Source organism: Acomys minous, assembly GCF_964271855.1.
Source record: "Acomys minous genome assembly, chromosome: 6".
In the NCBI taxonomy this organism is placed as follows: Eukaryota; Metazoa; Chordata; class Mammalia; order Rodentia; family Muridae; genus Acomys; species Acomys minous.
The window spans coordinates 68,707,654-68,727,167 of record NC_140487.1 but is presented as its reverse complement, the minus strand read 5'-3'; the positions used below and the strand labels follow the sequence as shown (position 1 = coordinate 68,727,167).

General features: G+C 44.0%; 1 protein-coding gene across 4 annotated transcripts in view; it reads right to left on the bottom strand.

The window, feature by feature from the left end:
• The window catches only part of HIPK2 (homeodomain interacting protein kinase 2), a 178,508-nt gene that overhangs the window by 22,692 nt on the left and 136,302 nt on the right, over positions 1-19,514 (bottom strand). The window contains exons 7-10 of one of the 4 annotated variants that reach the window (XM_084785522.1): positions 18,966-19,128; positions 13,057-13,264; positions 12,062-12,183; positions 2,760-2,899 (exon numbers count right to left, since the gene is read on the bottom strand). In XM_084785522.1, the coding sequence (XP_084641648.1) occupies positions 2,760-2,899; positions 12,062-12,183; positions 13,057-13,264; positions 18,966-19,128 (633 nt within the window). Of the gene's footprint in view, positions 1-2,759; positions 2,903-12,061; positions 12,184-13,056; positions 13,265-18,965; positions 19,129-19,514 lie in introns of all 4 variants that reach the window. The other 3 variants (XM_084785524.1, XM_084785521.1, XM_084785523.1) reach the window with 3 other exon arrangements.

Genomic DNA, 19,514 nt, shown 5'->3' with positions numbered 1-19,514 from the left:
ACTGAAAGAAATACGCTGGCAGCTTGCATCCTGAAAATGGGTTACATTTAAAGTCTTGCCATCTAGGTTGGATGGCGCTTAAAGCCTTGTTTTCCAACAGAAATGTTTAAAGTGGTGATTAATTCAAAGATTTGTCCATAAAAGCCCATTTATCACATAATAAAATTAAATGCTAAAGAAGCATTCATTTGAACCTAAAAAAAAAAATCATCAATAAAATTCCACCTTTGTAACCTGAAAGGGTAAGTAGGAGAAAAAGACAAACATTTTATAGTGATTTTGATAGTCTTTTAGGCATGTCTATGGCCTTTGGAGATGGATGTGGTGGCTTCTTTCTGCAGTTTATTTCCCCACAGGCAGGCCCTTTCTCTTGGAAAGGAGGGCAGCACTGGTGCTCCTCTTTTGTTTTCTAGTCATGGCTATGGATGTTCTTTGGCCCACAATGAAAAGCAGAGCTGGGAGGCCATGGAGAGTACCAGCTGAGGGATGGAAGGGAGGCGGAAGAAGGCAGAATAAGAAAATATGCGTGAGTTAAGTGCATGAATGCTGCTGAGGCGAAATGCCTAATGACAAAGGAAAAGACGCTGTGGTGGCGGCGTCTTTCAGGAGAGGAGGGGGAGGGGCACCCAACAGTGGGTCGCAGAGCTTTCCACTTGGCTGCTGCTCCTAATGAGCTTGAGGAAGAAAGGCAATCCTGGAGCGTGAGCTGTCATGAAGGGGTAAGCGAGAACACCAAGCGTATTCATTCTGTTATGTTCAGGCACTGCTACGCCGCAACTGCTTTGTGTTCAATCTTAATTCACATCCCTCCGCCCACATTCCCCAGTCCTGTGAGGTAAGCACCATTACCCCACTTTATTGAAAAAGAAACTGAGGCCATAAAAGTTAAATAACCTGCCTCAGGTCTTGCAGAGCCAGAATGGAAACTAGTTTTGCCTGGTTAACCATTAATCATACTCTGCTATGTTTTCAGACAAGAGCCTAATGTAACCATTCTCAGGGCCCCCAGCAGCTGATTGGATCAAGATGCTGGGACTTGCAGCCAAGCATTAGGCAGAGTTCAGGGAGTGCTGTGGAAGAGTAGAGGGAAGGACAGAAGGAGCCAGAAGGCACCAGAATGCTGCAAGAAGACCAACAGAGTCCACTGAGTCCACTGACATACCCATGGGGCTTGCAGAGATGGAAACACCAACCAAAGGATATGCATGACTGGGCCTAGGCCTCCTACACAGTGTGATCTTCATGTGGGTCGCCTAGTAAGTTGAGTGGGTGCTGTCTATGACATGGACTCTGTTGTCTACTTTCCTCAATCATTGCCCTAACAGGGTTGCCTTGCCTGGCCTCAGTGGATGAGGAGGAGCTCAGTCCTGATATGATTTGATGTGCTGAGGTGGGTTGGTGGGGGCTCCCCTTTTCTGAGGACAAAGGTAGAGGGGAGAAGGGGGGAGAAGGTAGGAGGGAGGAACCGGGAGGAAAGGAGGGAGGGACTATGATGGAGATGTAAGGTGAATAAATAAGTTAAAAATAAACTTTAAAAAATAGGGGACATGTTATACTGGGTACTCCAGATGTTTGCTCAGTTGTATCATACAGTTAAAAACAATGTCCTTAATGGCTTTCTGTCACTGACGACAGTTACTGCTTTTAGTTTGGATGATGTATGTCACTTTAAAAATAGATGAATTACCGGAAAGAAAAAAATTAAACACAGATTTTGATGGCATTAGAAAAAGAGACAGTGCTTCCATTGAATGCACAGTGCCACTCGCTGTGGGGACGGCCATGCACTTCTCCTCCGGGGACTGGTCAGAGAGTAGTTTTACAGAAAGGAGAAAGCTGCAGGAGACACAGGATTCAGCAGACTTACTTAGCCACCTGCCTACCTTTTCCTGAGAGCGAGTGAGTTATTTCTTTAGACAGAGTTTTACTGTGTCACTCAGGCTGGCCTCAAACTTGTGATCCTCTGCCTCAGCCCATGTGCCTAGACTTCAAATATAAGCTACCACATTGAACCCAAGAACCCTTACTCAGAAAAGGAACCAGGGAGACTCCCAGAGGGTAGCAGGGTGTAATTTTTGCAGAAGGAGGAACAGCCCAAAGGGTGTACGTAGCTGGGGACAATTTGAAGGCTGTCATATGGCTCTATACTGGTCAAGGAGGGCATTGTGACAGTGTTGGGATGGTGACAAGTGCTTATGAAAACAGCAGAGCAAGGTGTCCAGGAAGAAGTTGGTGAGTTGCACGGGCACTTTTGGAAACAAACACAGGGTGCTGGTAGGCGGTGGCTGGGAGTCCCTGGAGTCTGTGGAAGGTGAACTCTCCCCCATAAGACAGGCTGAAGAGACACACTTAGCAAACATCTGTCCAAACGCAGCTTATCTGTCAAGCTTTCCCTGGGGAGCTCAGACAGACAGGCACCTCCTATGTCTCAAGACTTCATGAGAACACTTCCTAGAATTGCTTAGGGCTTTGGGGACTCTCTTCTGTGCTTCTTCACTGGTGACAAATGTTTGCATTCTGAAAGGAACTTAATTCTGAGGAAAAAAAAACCCGCCAGGTTTGGTGAATTACACTGGTGTTTAAAAGATGTGACTGAGTTTTGTGTAGAAGATGACAGTTAAGTGTAAATCAATCAAGCCGGATTTTTGGTGTCCTGGTATATTGTTTAAACCACCTCCCATTACACGGTAGCCACAGCCCACATGATGTTCTCTGTCAGTGGTGGACACAACTCTCATCCCAGAAGATTTCCTGTTTACCTCCAGTCGGCCAGTTGCTGAGTGCCTGCCACGGTCTCAGGAATCACAGCTGCATGCTGCACCGATGTGTGTGTGGCCACGCCAGTCAGCTGCTGCCATGCTGGAGGAAGCAGGATCTGCTGGGCCCCACCTGGCCAGGCCTGCTGCAAGACAGAGGGTATTCACAACCATCACATCCCCTAGGTGATTTGCAAGAGTCCAGAACTTAACCTGGGCTGTGCTGGATCTTGTGACATGTGTGAGCATGTGGACTGGATGTTGGCTTCAAGAACCAGGGGAGACAACAGATGAGTAGGTATAGGGCTACAGAGATACTTAGAAGGAATTTATTCTTTTTTTTTTTTTTTTTTAGACAGGGTTTCTTTGTGTAGCCTTGGGTGTCCTGGACTTGCTTTGTAGACCAGGCTGGCCTGGAACTCACAGTGACCTGCCTGCCTCTGCCTCCTGAGTGCTGGGATTAAGGGCGTGTGTGCCACCACACCCTAAAGATTCTGCCCTCAGGAAGCATTCTATCTAGTGTCCTAGAACTGATACCTGACTTTTGTTTATCAGTTAACATGTACAGCGTTACCTTCTGTATTCGATTCTTACATTTTACAACTTGGAGACCAAGTTTCTTGCTGAAAGAAAGTGGTATAAAGTAATGGGCGTATCTGTGACTTTCAGCTTAAATGACAACCTCAATTCCTCAAGGCAAGAGACTAGTAGGAACTCCTGCTTCATCTTCACAATACGAAGAAGCTTTATGCCTTTCCTCCTTGAGTGGGCTGGTTGTGCAGTGTGCTTCCACCTCCCCTCTACTCATTTTGCTCCTTAAATGACTTTGATTGAACACAGCTGTCCAACAGTGGACGCCTGAAGGACCATCACTACGGTGAAATACTGCTTGCATGGGTCACAGGTTGAGGGGTTTGATTTCGCAGTTACGTGTCTCTCTTTTCAAACACGGCTAACACCACCTAACATTCTCTAACTCAGTGCTCCACTGGTGGCACGTGTGTCTAGCATGTATGCTTTGATCCCTGTATAAATAAACATTTCTATAAAGGGCTACATTTCAAGTCAAGACTTAATAAGCATAATGATTATAAAAATGATAGAAGCATATTTCAGCTCTGCCCCATTTCCCGTTTCGTCATTCTCAGGTTATCAGCGTGGCCCATGAGAACTTACACGGATCTGATATTGCTAGTTTGCTTACTGATCTGTTGTGATATACACAGAATGTTCAGACCACTGATCATACCATGAATATTTAATGTCAGCTGACAAAATGAAAGAATAAACTTTATAAGTTTATTAATAATAGCTAACTGTATTTCAAGTTTACTGAGTTCACAGAAGAGAAATATCATTTAACTAGTAAAACCACTGTAAATTCAAAATATTAAATGAACCAGGTATAGTAGTGCACACCTTTAATCCCAGCAGTCAGGAGGCAGAAACAGGTGGATTTCTGTGAGTTCAAGGCCAGTTTGGTCTACATAGCAAGTTCTAGGTCAGCCAGAGTTCTTGATGAGACTCCCTCCCCCCCTACACACACACACACACACACACACACACACACACACACACACACACACACAAAACAATTTTATTTTCAGTTAAGATTTTTACTGGTTAATGATCTGCAACTCATTTCCAATCCCAAGAAAAGCATGTGTTTTGACTAATGTCATTAAAAATATATCTTGATATCAAGATAAGGTCATCTCTCCCTCCTGCCCATTTCCTGAATATTAGCATTATACCTCAAGGCCATAAGAGGAAAAAGCTATTTTTTTAAACCTCTTTCATTGACTGTATTTATAAGCATCACTTTCACAATCAGCTCATTTGATGACATTACATCAAATCTATAATTTATTAATCCTACTACAAGGAATGGCACTAATACTTCTTTTAAAATATTATTATTGTGTATGTCTGTATGATATGTGAGTGCATACAAATGTGTGTGATTGTATACATGCATGTGAAGGTTCTGGAAACAACTTTTGGGAGTCAGTTCTTGGTTTTCTCTTTCTCCTTTGTAATTCAGAAATTGAATTCAGGTCATCAGGCGTTTGAGGCAAGCACTTTTAACTGTTGAGTCATATTGCTGTCCCACCCCCTTTGAGACAAAATCTTGCTATTATGCCAGATTGCACTTGAACTCAAGATCTTCCTTGCCTCAATCTACCAAGTGCTGGGATTATAGCCAGGCACTACTACGGTAGCTGGAATTAATGTTTCTTGATGCACACTGTAGGCCAAGCAGTGTTGAGCCAAGAATGGATTTTTGGACTTAACATTGGTTCATGAAGTAAGAACTACTATTTCTTCCCATTTCTTAGGTAAGTAGACTGAGATGGAGAGGTTGAATGACTTGACTAGAAAATATGGGAAATTACTTATTGTTTTCTCTGAACCTAACTAACATGGCAGTAAGGAAATAAAATATATAGATTCATAAAAGCAAGAGGAGTGATGGACAGACAATAACAGCTAATAAGATTTTAGAGGTGTAACAGCACACAATTAGCAAGAAAGTTATCAGATTGAATTATTTTAAGGTAATCTGCATATGGACCAGGCCAGATCCATGGTATGCAGGTGTCTACTGTTCCCAGAGCCAGAGGCTAGCTGATCTCCAGGGAAACTGAGAAGTTCAGGAGAAAAGAGGTAAAGGTATGGCATTTGAGGATAAAGATGTGCCAGTGAAAATGCTGGGCCATCTCTAGACACTCCACAGGGGAGCCCAAGCTCATCCCTCGTTGTCAGTGTTCTCAGTGTTTCAGTGCTAACTATGCATGAGCAGGTAGCCGTTAGTAAGCATCTAACGTGGAAGGGATCAAAGCAAAAATAAAATGAAATTCACATGGAACAGAAGCAATGTAGAAATAAAAAAAAATTTTCCAAAGATATATAATGGTCTACAATTAATGTCCACAGAGGTTAAAAAATACTCATTTTCATATAGGTATGTGCATATATGGAGCAAGATAAGGAGCTCCCAGAAATAGAGAATTCAAAAGATAGTTTAAAAAGAAAGTGAAAGAAATTTCTGGGGAAGTAGTGTAGTAGAACACACACACACACACACACACACACACACACACACATACACACACATGGCAAAGATAAGAAACTTTTGAAAGATTAATTTAGAAGTATCGACATCTAGGTTGTGAAGATTGCTCAGTGGATAATGTCTTTGCCAGGAAAGTGTGAGGAGTACTGTGTGATGCCAGGCAGGCACGGTGGCCTTCCTGCGTCCCCAGCACTGTGTGATGCCAGGCAGGCACGGTGGCCTTCCTGCGTCCCCAGCACTGTGTGATGCCAGGCAGGCACGGTGGCCTTCCTGCGTCCCCAGCACTGTGTGATGCTAGGCAGGCACGGTGGCCTACCTGCATCCCCAGCATTTGGGAGGTTAAGACAGATTTCTGTAGCAAACTATCTAGCTAGACTACATTAGACAGAGAAGTCTAGATTTACAAGAGAGACAACCTTGCTTCAGTATATAACAGAACCCAAGACCACCAGGCCAGGGGTGGCAGTGGCCACAATGGGCTAGGCCCGTCCCCATCAAACAATCATTAAGAAAATGTTCAGTGAGTGGTGATAGTTCAAACCTTTAATCCCAGTTCTTGGGAGGCAGAGGCCCATGGACCTCTGTGAGTTCAAGGCCAGCATGGTCTATAGAGCTAGTTCTAGGACAGCCAGAGCTATACAGAGAAACCCTATCAAAAAGGAAAAAAGAAAAGAAAATGTCCTACAGGTTTGCCTACAGTCTGTGATTTAATGGAGGTAACTTCTTAAATTAAGGTTCCTTTCTCTCAGATGACACTAGTTTGTGTCAAGTGACATAAAACTAGCCAGGGCATATGTGTATCCATACCCACCTACCACAAACATATATATCAACACACTCACACATCATACACACATAAAATAGGAGTAACAATATCCAGTCAATAAGATTTTGTAAAGAGATAACAGAGAAGATACTATTAAAGGACAAATAATAACAATAACAGCAAAACTCAGAGTAAAAGGGTCATCAGAGGGGTCCAGAACAAGGTGTAAAAACAACAAGAAAGCATGAAGTCATAAATCGTGAGACCTCTGTGGACAAGGAGAACTGTCTAAAAGGTTTCATAGAGACAAGTAACACATGGGGCTCGTCATATTCAAAACCGAAACATGTCAAACACAGAAACCACTTACAGCCTTAGAATGATGTGGGGCTGAATAATAAGATGCACGGGAGTAACTCAGTGGAAAACACGAGACAGCCATTAAACAAGAAGCCATACAAGGAAGGAAATATAATCAATGTATTATGAAGCTCATCAAGAGCAATATTATAAGGCTGATAATAATTATACAAACATTATAAAGTACTTGGGTCACAAATTATTTAGGAAGAATGGGAGAGTGGAAGAGTGAGAAGAAGCTGATGAGAGTAGGAATGAGTTGGAGTTTGAAAGCTTCATTATGCAAATAGGAAGTCAGTTTATAATACAGCAAATGGGAGAATCACTTAAAAAGTATTCTAGGATGTTACTTATATGGATTTATGTAAGACCGAATGGTCAAGTTAAAGGTTGTTTTGGGATAGACTATATTTTTTAGTAAATGCATGGTCATATAAATGAAAAAAAAAATGTACTGTATTATGTTGAAAAAGGATGAAATTTAAATGTCAAAAACAATGTCTGCAGGCTGGAGAGATGTCTCAAGAGGTTAGGACCTCTGGAGGAACAGTCAGTGCCCTTGAGTTCAATTCCCAACAACCACATGGTGGTTCACAACCATCTATAATGTGATATGATGCCCTCTTCTGGCCTTCAGGTGTATATGCAGGCAGAGCACTGTATAATAAATAAATAAATAAATAAATAAATCTTTAAACAAACAAACAAACAAACCAATGTCCCCAAAGGCAGCCAGTGAATTGTGCGGTGCACACAGACAATCTAATTCCCATGCTCACAGTCCACACCCAAACATACTTTATGGGTTACACCAACATGATGGCCCTATTTGGAATCTGGTGTGGGTGTTAACCACACGAAGGGGGCAGGAACAAACCTTCCTTATCTTATTGTTAGCTGCTTCAGTGCCAAGTGAGACAGAAGTAGACAGAAGGTCAATAGCCGCAAAGACGGCTGCTGAGAATGTCGTCAGTGGAGAGTTACACTAAGAGTGAGTGTTTGGTAGAGTGGACACTTTAAGGAGGTCACCTGTCCTCAAGGAAATACAGGGACCCTGGCCCTGTGATGCAACTGACCAAGAATGCAAAAGCTTCCTCGTGGAAAACAGAGTCTAGAAGGGCTCTGGCATGTCTCAGTTTCTGACTTGATCTTGATAATGAGAGGGAGTTTTGGATCCTGCTCCATGAATTAAATATAACATTATCTCACTCAAGAACTGTGCCTCCCATCTCCCCACTTTTACGGTTTCTCTTGGGGCTTGGGAAGGAGGTCATGGACCTTTCTGGAAGTATCAAGAGTTTCCTTTATAAAGGGTTTTGTAAAGGTTGTTCCTGTGTTGCTAACTGCTCTTCTGCCATGCACATGTCCTTAGGGGGTGCCGGAGGCTCGTTTCCCTCTAGGAGACTCATGCTGCTGCTGGGATACGGGAAGAAGGAGGGGAAATAAAATTTAATGTGAAGAATGCATTTAAAGGGCCCACCTCTAAACCTTCACAAAGGTTCTATGTGCTTTGAAGAAGAAAACGGTATCAACCTTGGGGACACATTTAAAAGCACATAATAGTACTCAGAAATCTTGTATATGATAGTCTAGAAATCTACTCACAGAAAAACAAAGGCCTACATTTTCATATTTGATTATTATCCTAAGTTACTATGGGTTTTCTTGTCCTTTACAAAGAGTATATCAAAACACAGAGGAGAGGACTCCATTTTAACAGGCTAGCATATTGGGGCAGGTTAAATGCAAACAGAGGAAAAGGGAAAACTAGCCAACCACAGCCAGTGTAATGGTGAGTACAATACATGTGTGTTTTAGAAATAAGAAATGTGTCTTCAAAGTCGCATGTTGATTCAACAAATTCCCTGGTGGGGACACTCAACTTGCTTCTAACGGTCCCTTTTATAAACTCTATGCCAATTAAAATCCTATACACATATATTTTTTTGGTTATTCACCTTTCGAATTACAGATTTATGTTATATCAACTTGGTTTCCAACACTAGGGACTCTTTTCAGGTGAGTGGGAGGTAGGGTTCTCCCCACTATGATTAAAGACTGAGGCAAAGTTGGAAATGCTGAGCCTGTTAGTTCCTCCACTCAGCTGAACAATGAGCAATGTCTCTGGTAACTAGCCAGCCATGCTTAGTGTTTCCAACAGAGCTAGCTCCCGGCATACTTGGATTCAGTGTGCAAATACAACAAAAAAGGTCTGTGACTACTCATGAAAGTATACACAGAAACATACAGATTCTGGGCTCTCTGGGAGGCCACTCTGACACCCAAATGAAGGGTGAGCCAGTGTCTTGGCGCTGGGCTGACCTGTATGTAGTTCTCTTCTTGATGTATAGTGGCCATTTTGAACTCCTCACCAGAAAACTATGCAGCAGCAGCAGCAACAGAGACAGTTACAAGGCCAAGCCTGTTTTACAGACAGGTTCTTTGCTGACACTCTTCCAGCAAGGCACACAAGGCTTTGTATGTCACCAGTTGCTGTTGTTGCTGTCACTTGAGCTTTGTCAGTTTAGATGTAAGAATAAAGAGACACATGTCTAGAATCCCACCATCTTAGACAACTTCTGTGTCGTCTTTCTGCTGTTAGGCATCAAGCTGACCAGTAAGTGTCTTACTTTTGAGTAAGGTAGTTTCCCAAAAGATTTCCCCTAAGTGTTCTCAAATCAGATAAGGATTTCCTAAGAAAGGGAAATCATGTCATTTCTCATCTATGAACACAGATGAAAAAATACTAATCACAGTAATTGCAAACTGAGCTCAAAAAGCATGTTGTCAGCTGGGTGTGGTGGTGCACGCCTTTAATCCCAGCACTTGGGAGGCAGAGGCAGGTGGATTGATGTGAGTTCGAGGCCAGCCTGGTCCACAGGATGAGTCCAGGACAGCCAAGGCTACACAGAGAAACCTCGTCTCGAAACAAACAAACAAACAAAAACAAAAAACAAAAAGAAAGAAAAAAAGAAAAAAAAAGCATGTTGTCAAACCAGGCACAAAATGTTTAAATAAAGTTTATCTTATAAATATAAGGATAATTTAACATTATAAAATCTACTAATATAACTTGCTACATTAGCAGATTAGGGAACAAAGTCACATAATTATTCAAAGAGATGAGAAACTATATTTAATATGTACAATATTTATTTGAAAATTAAAACATAACAAACTGTCTCTATTAGTTGGAGAAAATAAAACACCTAATGAGAAATAGCTTCAACAATTTTCTTTAGAAAACAAACTAGGCAAAAATCCCTGATTTCATCTGTTTGTTATTGGACATCATTTTGGACTGCCCCACTCAGCCTAGGATATATAAATAATAGAAAAAGTACAAGGATTAAACAACAAGAAACAAAACTATTATTTGCAACTAAAAAGACTATCTATACAGCAAATTAAAAAGGATTCACAAAAACAGAAGGCTAGATAGATAACAATCCCAACAGATCCAAATCAGCTATATTCCTGAAAACAAATAAGTGATTAGAAGCATAACTAATAAAATTAATAGTTACACAACATGTAAAGTATTTATTGTTTATTTTTATGTGTATGGGTGTTTTGCCTGCATGCACTTCTAGCACTACACGTATGCTTGGTACCCACAGAAGCCAGAAAAGAGAGTCATTGGACCCCCTAGGATGGGAGCTGTACAGAGTTGTGAGCCACCATGTGGGTGCTGGGAATTAGGCCTGGGGCCTCTGGAAGGGCCAGTGCTCTTAACTGCTGAGCCATCTTTCTAGCCCCAAAGTTAGTTCTTCCTTCTTCCCTCCCTCCCTCCCTCCCTCCCTCCCTTTTTTTCTTTCTTTTTTTGTAACCAGCATTCTTATGGACAAATGATGGTAAATGGCATATGGGAAAGAAAAGAGACCAGAACACCTAGGGAAATGTTGAAGAAGTATAAAAGAACAGGGCATTCTCTACCAGAAACCAAGACACAGCTGGAGAAGATTTGATGTCAGAGAGGCCAATGGACTACAAGAGAGCCAAGAACAGACCATACAATTTGACTGCCTATAAATTAAAACAAGGAAAACCACTCCTATAAACAAACTATTTTGGGAACACTTTGGGAAAGTCTCTTGGGAAATTACTTACTTAAAAGTAAAGTAGACAACAACAGGTCAAGGCATCCTTCATGCCCGACAGCAGAAAGATGATATAGAAAAGATGGTGGGAAAATGTGGACATTTGTGTCACATGTCTAGAATATGTCCTGGTTCTGATGGTTCTGACTAGTTGTCAGGGTCCAGGGTCTCACTGTGGAGTGCAGGATGGCCTAGACTCATATGTTAGCCTAGCCTGGCCTTGAACTCACAATTCTCCTGCCTCAGCTCGCTGAGTACTGGTACGGCAGGTGTTGCCACCATACCTGGCTGCTGTAGGGCTCTGAGCAAGTCCCTGTGTTTCAGTTTTCCTACTTGTCAAGTAGAAATGAATATCTTTCTCTGTTGAGAGGATTAAACACATTAACTGTAAAGTGCCTGGCTTAAAGAAAATACATTTGTATTAAATCAAGTGTCTTTAAGGATTGATTGCTGGCATTGCACCAGTACCATTAGTATAAATTTATGTAACACTGTACACATTTTCAATCATTTTTCACCTTTGTGATCTGGCTCCACAGTCAGAATACCTATATGGATAGGAAAGGGAGGTTCCAGCCCATAGCTTCTGCATGTCTGTTTTTCCAGCTCTAAAAATGATGGGATAATCTCCAGGGCTCCTTTCGGCTCTCAGAACCACTTCTATTTTACAAGAAAGAAATCTAAGGCAAAGAGTTGCTAACTGACTTGCCTTAGGTCATTGAGAATTACTAGCAGATTTAGGATTAAAACCTAAGTCTCCTAGCTGACTTAGCTTTATAAAGGTATAATAATAATTTCCCTAGACTCTGTATCTAAATTTCTTCTTCTTGGAATTGTCACTAGACACTTAGGAAATTCACTAGGGGATCATTTGGAACGTTACTGATATATTCCAATGACTAGGAGCTCCTACCTCATTACCAGGGAGAAGTCAGTAGAGACAGACTTTCAGAAAAGCATTAACATGGACCTTAGGAACAGGAGCAATACAGAAGAGAATTACCTGAGCAAGCAGACCTGGTTGGATCTGAAGAGGCTGAGCTCCCGGAGCTTGAGTGACGATGGGAACAGCATTTTCCATCCGTACTGAGTAGCCAGCATGCTTGGAGGGAGAGGCCTGCAGGCCTGTTCAGTACATGGGTGAGAGACAGAAGGTGAATGACAGAGAGATGAAGACTCCTCCTATCAGCTGAGGTAGAGTTACTGCCCCGCCATGGGGTGCTTTCCTATAAGTTTTTAACTGGAGTTAAAATTAGTCCCCTACTTCACACAAACATGCCCCCTGCCCCCCCCAATATTAAAGTCTGATTGGCCAAAGCCAGGACAATTAAAATGACAAATTAAAAGAGGAAAACAGCAGTTGCTGTCCATGGAGATATAACTGAGTGTTGCAGCAAAGGATGCTGAGGACATCACCCCTGGAGGGCTCCCTCTGGATTACATGGATGTGTACCAGTGTGCAGGCTCACATGGGCGCTGTGCAAAAACCTGTTCTTGAGCTTTCTGTGCGGAGCATGACAAGGGACAGAGTCATCTCTAGCTGCTTTAAGTCCATAGGAAAAGAGCTCTGGGATCATGGCCAAAGGGGAGGCAGCCCAAGAGGCATTTTTCAGACAAATTTATATTCTCCACACGAGGGGGGCCTATGATGGCTGCCAGAGACTGGCAATTTTCTATAGATAACATTCAGAGAGCATTTCACGTGAGGAAAGCTGGGGCTGACATCAGCATAACAATGGGACAGACAATGGGCCCTTTACAGGCAGCTGGCTAGAGCCACAGTCTCTGCCAGGTGGTGAGAACAAGAACAAACGGACTTAGTACAAGAGCACAAGTCGCATTGTTTCTAGGGTGGTGGCAATAAGGGAACAGCCTCCAGACTTGGTGACAGCACTCTTAGGAAGGAAGGGAAGAGGGCTTTCTTCCCTGGCAGTGAGCACTCCAGGAAGCAGCAGGGGGCAGACGCTAAAGGTGGCCCAAGAACCAGTTCAGCCTTACCTTGGAAGCCAGGGGGACACACGATGAGAGCTTGCTGGAAGGGGTCAGGCCGGGCACAGATTTGGGCTGTTCCAGTCTGCAGGGGCATGCTCCTCTGGGCCACCGCAGCCATGGATGCCGCTGAGGGCTGGTAGAGTGTAGATTGGTAGTTTAGTATGGAGACTTCGGGATTGGCTAAGGAAAGAGTGGCACTGGTGGAGGTGGGAGCCTAAAGGAATGACGGGGATTAAACAAAAATAAACAAAAATAAAAAATGAGGGACGTGGTATGTTGGGAGACATGAATCTAAATCAAATAAATGAATTTAAAGGAGAGCAAACATAAGCCAAGAGTTTTTTTAAAAGGCAAAAAGTGGGGCAGGAATCCAGCTGAATGCCTCAGAGGAAAGCAGACACCTGCATCCTCACGTTTGCGGGACCCACATAGCTCACTACTGAAAAGTTATCGTAATCTAAAAAACGGTTTGCTTGAGGAGCTGGGGGGATAGCTCAGTTAGTAGAGCGCTTTGCCTGCACTTCATACAAACAACGATGGTGGCAAATTCTTGTAATCTCAGCACCCAAGAGGCTGAGACAGGAGGATCAGAAGTTTGAGGTTACCTTTGGCTAAATGAGCTCCTAACCACCACTCCCCCAAAAGGGGGAAGGAACCCAACAACAACAAAAGAAATAAAACTGTTTAATGAAAGTCTATTTCATCCCAGAAGTGCAAGTTTGGGTGGAGAGCCTTTGTATTCCTTGGATTTTACAGTGGAATATGCTGATGGGGAGGGTGGGAAAGCTGAGCCCTGCCTTCCTTTTCCCTGTGCCTTCCTTTTCCCTGTCTCTACATGACTCGTCCAACTTGATACGCATGTACTGCACTGCCAGCCAAAGCCCCAGCTTTGCTCATCCTCCCTTCCCCTTGGGTCCAGGTAGTCTATACTTGGGAGGGCAAATCCAGGAAGAGGCTCCTGCAGGCCTGGGTCCTGGATAAACAGATCTTAGCGTGGAATCCTATGCACCAGAAGGGAAGCCCAGGCAGAGCGGCACGCATGCGCCTTTTGCTCAGCTCTAAGGACAGCGCTCTTAGCCCACTGCAGGACACTGCTACTGTAAAGGCAGCACTTGGCAAACATCTGTCTGGATCTATCTTTTGAAACTGAATTTCCAATGGAAACAAAGCTGTAGAAGGAAAGCAAATTCTCTGTTGGGAATTCTTATGTTTCTCTCCTTAGCCTTCACATTGATGTTTAAGCAAAGAGAGGCAGCAATTAGCAATGACTTCACACTGAACAGTGTCTAGGAGTTGCCTCTCTAGCGGTTGTAATGACTAAGGATAAGGAGGAGGTAGCTTGTGAGCAGATGCTGGACATACATGTAAATAGAATTTCAAGTGGAGTTAATGTCAAATTTCATAAAAAGGTCAAAGTCTCTGTTTCTTTTTCTTTTTATGTGGTGCTGGGGGAAATCAAACAAGCCCACAGCTTTTGCATACATTAAGCAAGTCTACTACTAAGCGAGCTATCTAGCCCTACACAGTTTTCTTAATACTTAGATTTTATGCTGAATTGTTTTTGTTTTGTTTTGTTTGTTTTTGTTTTGTTTTTTGTTTTTTGAGACAGAGTTTCTCTGTAATAGCCCTGGCTGTCCTGGAACTCTCTTTGTAGACCAGGCTGGCCTCAAACTCACAGAGATTCTCCTGCCTCTGCCTCCTGAGTGCTGGGATTATAGGTGTGCACTACCACGCCTGGCTTATGCTGAATTTTAGTACAAGGCATACATTTATTTGAAAATGATTAAAAATTCCTATGGCACACTTAGATTTTGAGCTGCAAATTTTAGCTGTGCATGCATTTTCAGCAGCCCACACAGTATCTCCTGGAAGTACGGCGGGGACATGTATGTACATGTAGGAGCCAGTGTCTGTGTACTGATGACATAACACCCATCTCCAGTTTTCCCCACACCACTATTTTTCCTGGCAGCTCCTTTAGCACAGTTTCCACTGTCAGCCCAGACACTACAAGCTCAGGCCCTCAAAGTGCCCTGCTTGGGGCCATGGCACCACTGTCTTCCCACCTGACTGGGTATCCCATCTTTTGACCAGTCATTGTTTCTGATGCCTCCGCTTCCAAATGTCCCTAGAATCCACTGTTATCAGTTGTTCTCTGGTGCCCAGGACCTGGAAGTCTTGGACTAGTAATGCTTTGCCCTCTACTTCTCTTTCAGTTCTTGGGCACAGGATATTCTCCCCTTTTTTAGTGTTTAAAATGTGTATGGGTGTTTTGCCTGCATGTATGTCTGTGTACCATGCCTAGTGCCCACAGAAGCTAGAAAGGGGACTGGGCTCCCCAGAACTGGAATTACAGATGGTTATGGGTCACAATGTGGGTCAGGAATTGAGTGGAGGTCCTCTGGAAGGGCAGCCGCTGAGCCATCTCTCTAGCCTTGCATCATTTTGTCTTAAAGGCCACTTTGCACATCAGCACCCTGCTTTGCACTTAAGCAACTGCTCACAGATTCCAGCAATGGCCTCATGAATGCAGTGCATGCGTCTTGGCTTGTACCTTTTGCTTTCTATAGGCCCTCAGTACCTTCCTTGATAATGTATCTATCTTTTTCTTCAAGACAGACTAGTCTACTTGTTGTCTTCCTAGCCTATTGTGAACACAGGCTACTCCTCTCAAAGGAATCCTTTGGCCCATGGAGTTCTCTCCAAGCCCCTGTGCTTTGGGGCCAGCCTGGGTATCAGGAATCCAAAGTGGAACCTTCCCTGATGGCGGAAATAAATTATTCCTGTCTTGTTTCTGAACAGGCACCTGTAGTTGTGTGCTAGGCAGTGTAGTCAGCATTCTGACTAATGTTCCTGGGGAGAAGGGCCTGGGTGCCACTTGTGGTCCTCTGCTTGTCTGCCTTATCTGGCCCTGATGTGTGCAGCCTGTATCTGGATTTATTTTAGCTCATGTACTGTTTCCCTGTGGAGACCAGGGGTAGAACTTATGTCCTGATATGAGCACCAGTCCCTAGTATGACCAGGAGGCATGCTGACAGTTTCCTTCAGTTTCTGATCCTGTTAGGGATCAGCTGATAAAAGTATGTGTGAGGGTAAGGGTGATTTTTACCCTGTCCTCTGTGGTTCTGAGAGCTGTCCTGGCTAACAATGTGAACTAAGAAGAAAAAGTAAGTTCACTGGTAACCTATGTTGCAAGGAAAGGCCAAGTAATTCTTGGATGCAGTTGTAATAGATGTTTCAACAGTCTGACATCTGTAAGAGCAATCTTTGGGCCTGACATATAAATCCATTTAAAACTCTTCTGGAGTTTTAGGACTCCTGACTCACTATTATGAACAGATTGTGAAAGTACATAGACATTATGACACAATTAAGCAACTTCCTTGAAACAGTCACAGATTTAGTAAGCACTTGGGAAAGACCCTATGGCTGGTCTGCTGGATATATGCTAAGAGCAACAAAAAACTAATTCTATGTTCTTCCACTAACATACAACTGTAGGTGTATTTTGCTGCTTCTAAACATCCAAATGTTTAGAATGAGCAGAACTCCAAAGATCTCATGGAAGGAATACAGCACAGGGTCACTAATGTACAAAAGGAGTTTTGTTGGATTTTGAGAGCAGATGACACTAAGGTGCCTCCTGGGGGCCTCCCCAGGGTTCACTGTGCATCACTGCATGCATTTCAAGGGTGCAGGCCCTGCCACCAGGCTGCTGCAGCCTACGCCCAGCTGTCTCATATGCCCTAGGTAAGAGGACCACCTGCCTTGCCCCTCAATTTCCTTCTCTAAAATGCCAATGGTGTTACCTGCTCCACATGGATGCGGGGAGGGCTGAATGATGCGTGGCTGAGAAAAGGCTGATACAATCAATGTTTACTGTCACTAATATGGTCACTTTGTAACATTATCGGAGGAGGTAAAGCACACTTTAGTGTTCATGTCTAGGTTATAGCCTGGGCAACTTCTTTTTATGATATATGTAATTAGGGCTCAACAGTTCTAACTTCAGATGATGGAGACTTGTTCTTAGGATCATGCTTTTGTAGGACAACATTTCATTTTATTTCCGCAATGCTCAGGCCCACCATCATACTAAGTTAATGAGCTTTTCTACTCTCGTCCAAGCTGGCCAGCTTTGCAAGTTTCAGTGTTGTGGAGAAGAAAGGTATTCTTATTTGGACCCGCCTCTGTGATGTTCAGTTTTGGTGATATGATATTCCTTTGAACGGATGTGGTGGCGGCCTTATCACAGGAAACAGAGGTGGCCTGTTCTGATAAGGACAGGGACCATACAGACCTCCAGTCTGAAGGCTATGAAGATATTTATGGAAAGGCTGGTGGGGCAGGAGGATTACCTGACCGACACATGATCTTAGATAGTTTGGTAATGGCAGGGACAGACAGATGGCAAATGGGGACAAGTAATCTGAGGTTAAAGAATTAGGATTAAGACTCTTCTAAGAGCTGGGCGTGGTGGAGCACATCTTTAATCCCAGCATGCAGGGAGGCAGAGGCAGGTGGATCGTTGTGAGTTTGAGGTCAGCCTGGTGTATAAATTGAGTCCAGGACAGCCAAGGCTACACAGAGAAACTCTGTCTCAGAAAAAACCAAAACAAACAAACAAACAAATCTCCTAAGGACTTATGGGAAAAGCAAACCTTAAGGCAATGAAGGAAACCTTAGTGACTGCTGGCTGAGAAGCCCTAGATGCAAAGGCCTTAACCTCAGGGTTGGCTGAAGGGCTGCTAAAAAAACAGTCTTGCAGGGTACAGTAAGTTCTTTACTCTACTGATAGCATCAAGGACACTGGTGGCCTCCAGGGGGCAGCAGATTCCAGATGACTGACAGTCTAAGCAGAGCGCTAGAGAGCGAGAGACAGAAAGTGAGAGACAGACAGAGAGAGAGAGACAGAGAGAGTGAATGAGAGAGAGAGACATAGAGAGAGAGACAGAGAGAGTGAATGAGAGAGAGACAGAGAGAGAAGAGACAGAGAGAGAGCGAGACAGAGAGACAGAGAGAGAACGCTAGCAACTGGAAATCAAGCTATGCGGGAACAAGCTAAGAGGCCCAGTAAGCCCTGGTGGTGAGCAACAGCAGTGCTGAAAAGCAAAGGGCAGCTATGCCTTAGTGACAGGAGAGGGCCTGTCAACAGAAGGTGGACAGCCAGGTGATGGCATCCACGTATTGGGTTTACAGATTTATTTCTCTGCTCTGAGGGTGTATGTGCTTGTGCCCAGGTGAGAACAACACACAAGCACACTGCTGTCATTACAGATTGATAGTAAGACCGAAAAGTCTGGGAAGGCTTCTTTGGGAAACGCGTAAGAGTGAAAGATGGGAGGAATAGTTCAAGTCTCTCAGATTCTAGAGGCAGGTGAGCTAGGATGCGGAGACTCTTCATTCAGGACCTATTTTCTGAGTGTCATCTGTATTTAAACACTGTTCTGTGTTGCTGAGCCTGCCAAGCTGTGGAAGGCTGGAAATCCGTTTGAGGGAAACCCCAGCTTCCTGTATCCCTCGGGGAAAGCTGCTTGGGTTCTGGTAAGAGACCCATGAGCTGGCTTTTCTAGGACAGAGAATGGACTATTTTTGCCTTTCCTGACTGAAGACTGCATGGACACAGGCGTGCGGGCGCTCCTGCTCAGTCTAGTTCTAGAACTTTTTCACAGGCTCTGTTCCCACATCAGCTCAGAGGAAGATGTGGAGAGGCACCATGTCAGGAAGCAGGCCCAGTAGTCAGAAGAAAGCCCCTTCGTCGTCTTAAAAAAATAGCCGAGGAAGCAGGCACTTTAGCTTACAAACCCGGAAGGAAGAGCAACACGGGAAAACTGGCTAGGTCTGCTGGGGGAAATCTGAGTCTTGACATACACATGGTCGGCCCTGTCCACCTTTCCCTGGTGCCTGCCACTTACCTGGTTGTGGACAGTGGTCAGCTGGTTATTAAATGTCATGGTCAAGTTGGTAGATGTGCTGGGGGCCACGTGTGTGATGAAAGGTGTTTTGCTCTGGTTCACTGTGTCATACATGTTCACCCGGCGCTTGCAAATCTCCATGTTTTGGAAACAAGATTTAACACTGTTCATGCAAAAGGTAGAGGCAGAGACACAGGGACAAAAAAGAGGGTGAAGTGGGGTGAGGCGGAGAGGAGAAAAAAAGTGAGAAAAGGAGAGAACGGTTAATCCAGTAAGCAAAACAATCGTGGAAGTCGTACATTGCCAGCCTTCTGACAGTCTGCTGCTGGCTTCGCCATCACTGTGAGAGACTGTTCCGTCGTCTTGCTGCCTTCCTCCTGCCCTGCATGGCAGGCTCCCTGTGCCACAGACATGCTTCACCCATCTCCTCCTGCTGCTTTTCCACCTGCAGTCTCACTGCTCAGTCTCAGTGCAGGCCTTGACCAACAAGATAACCTTTCCAACCAAGGATGTTAAGGAGCTGCTGCGACCTACTTCCCGCTTAGGGCC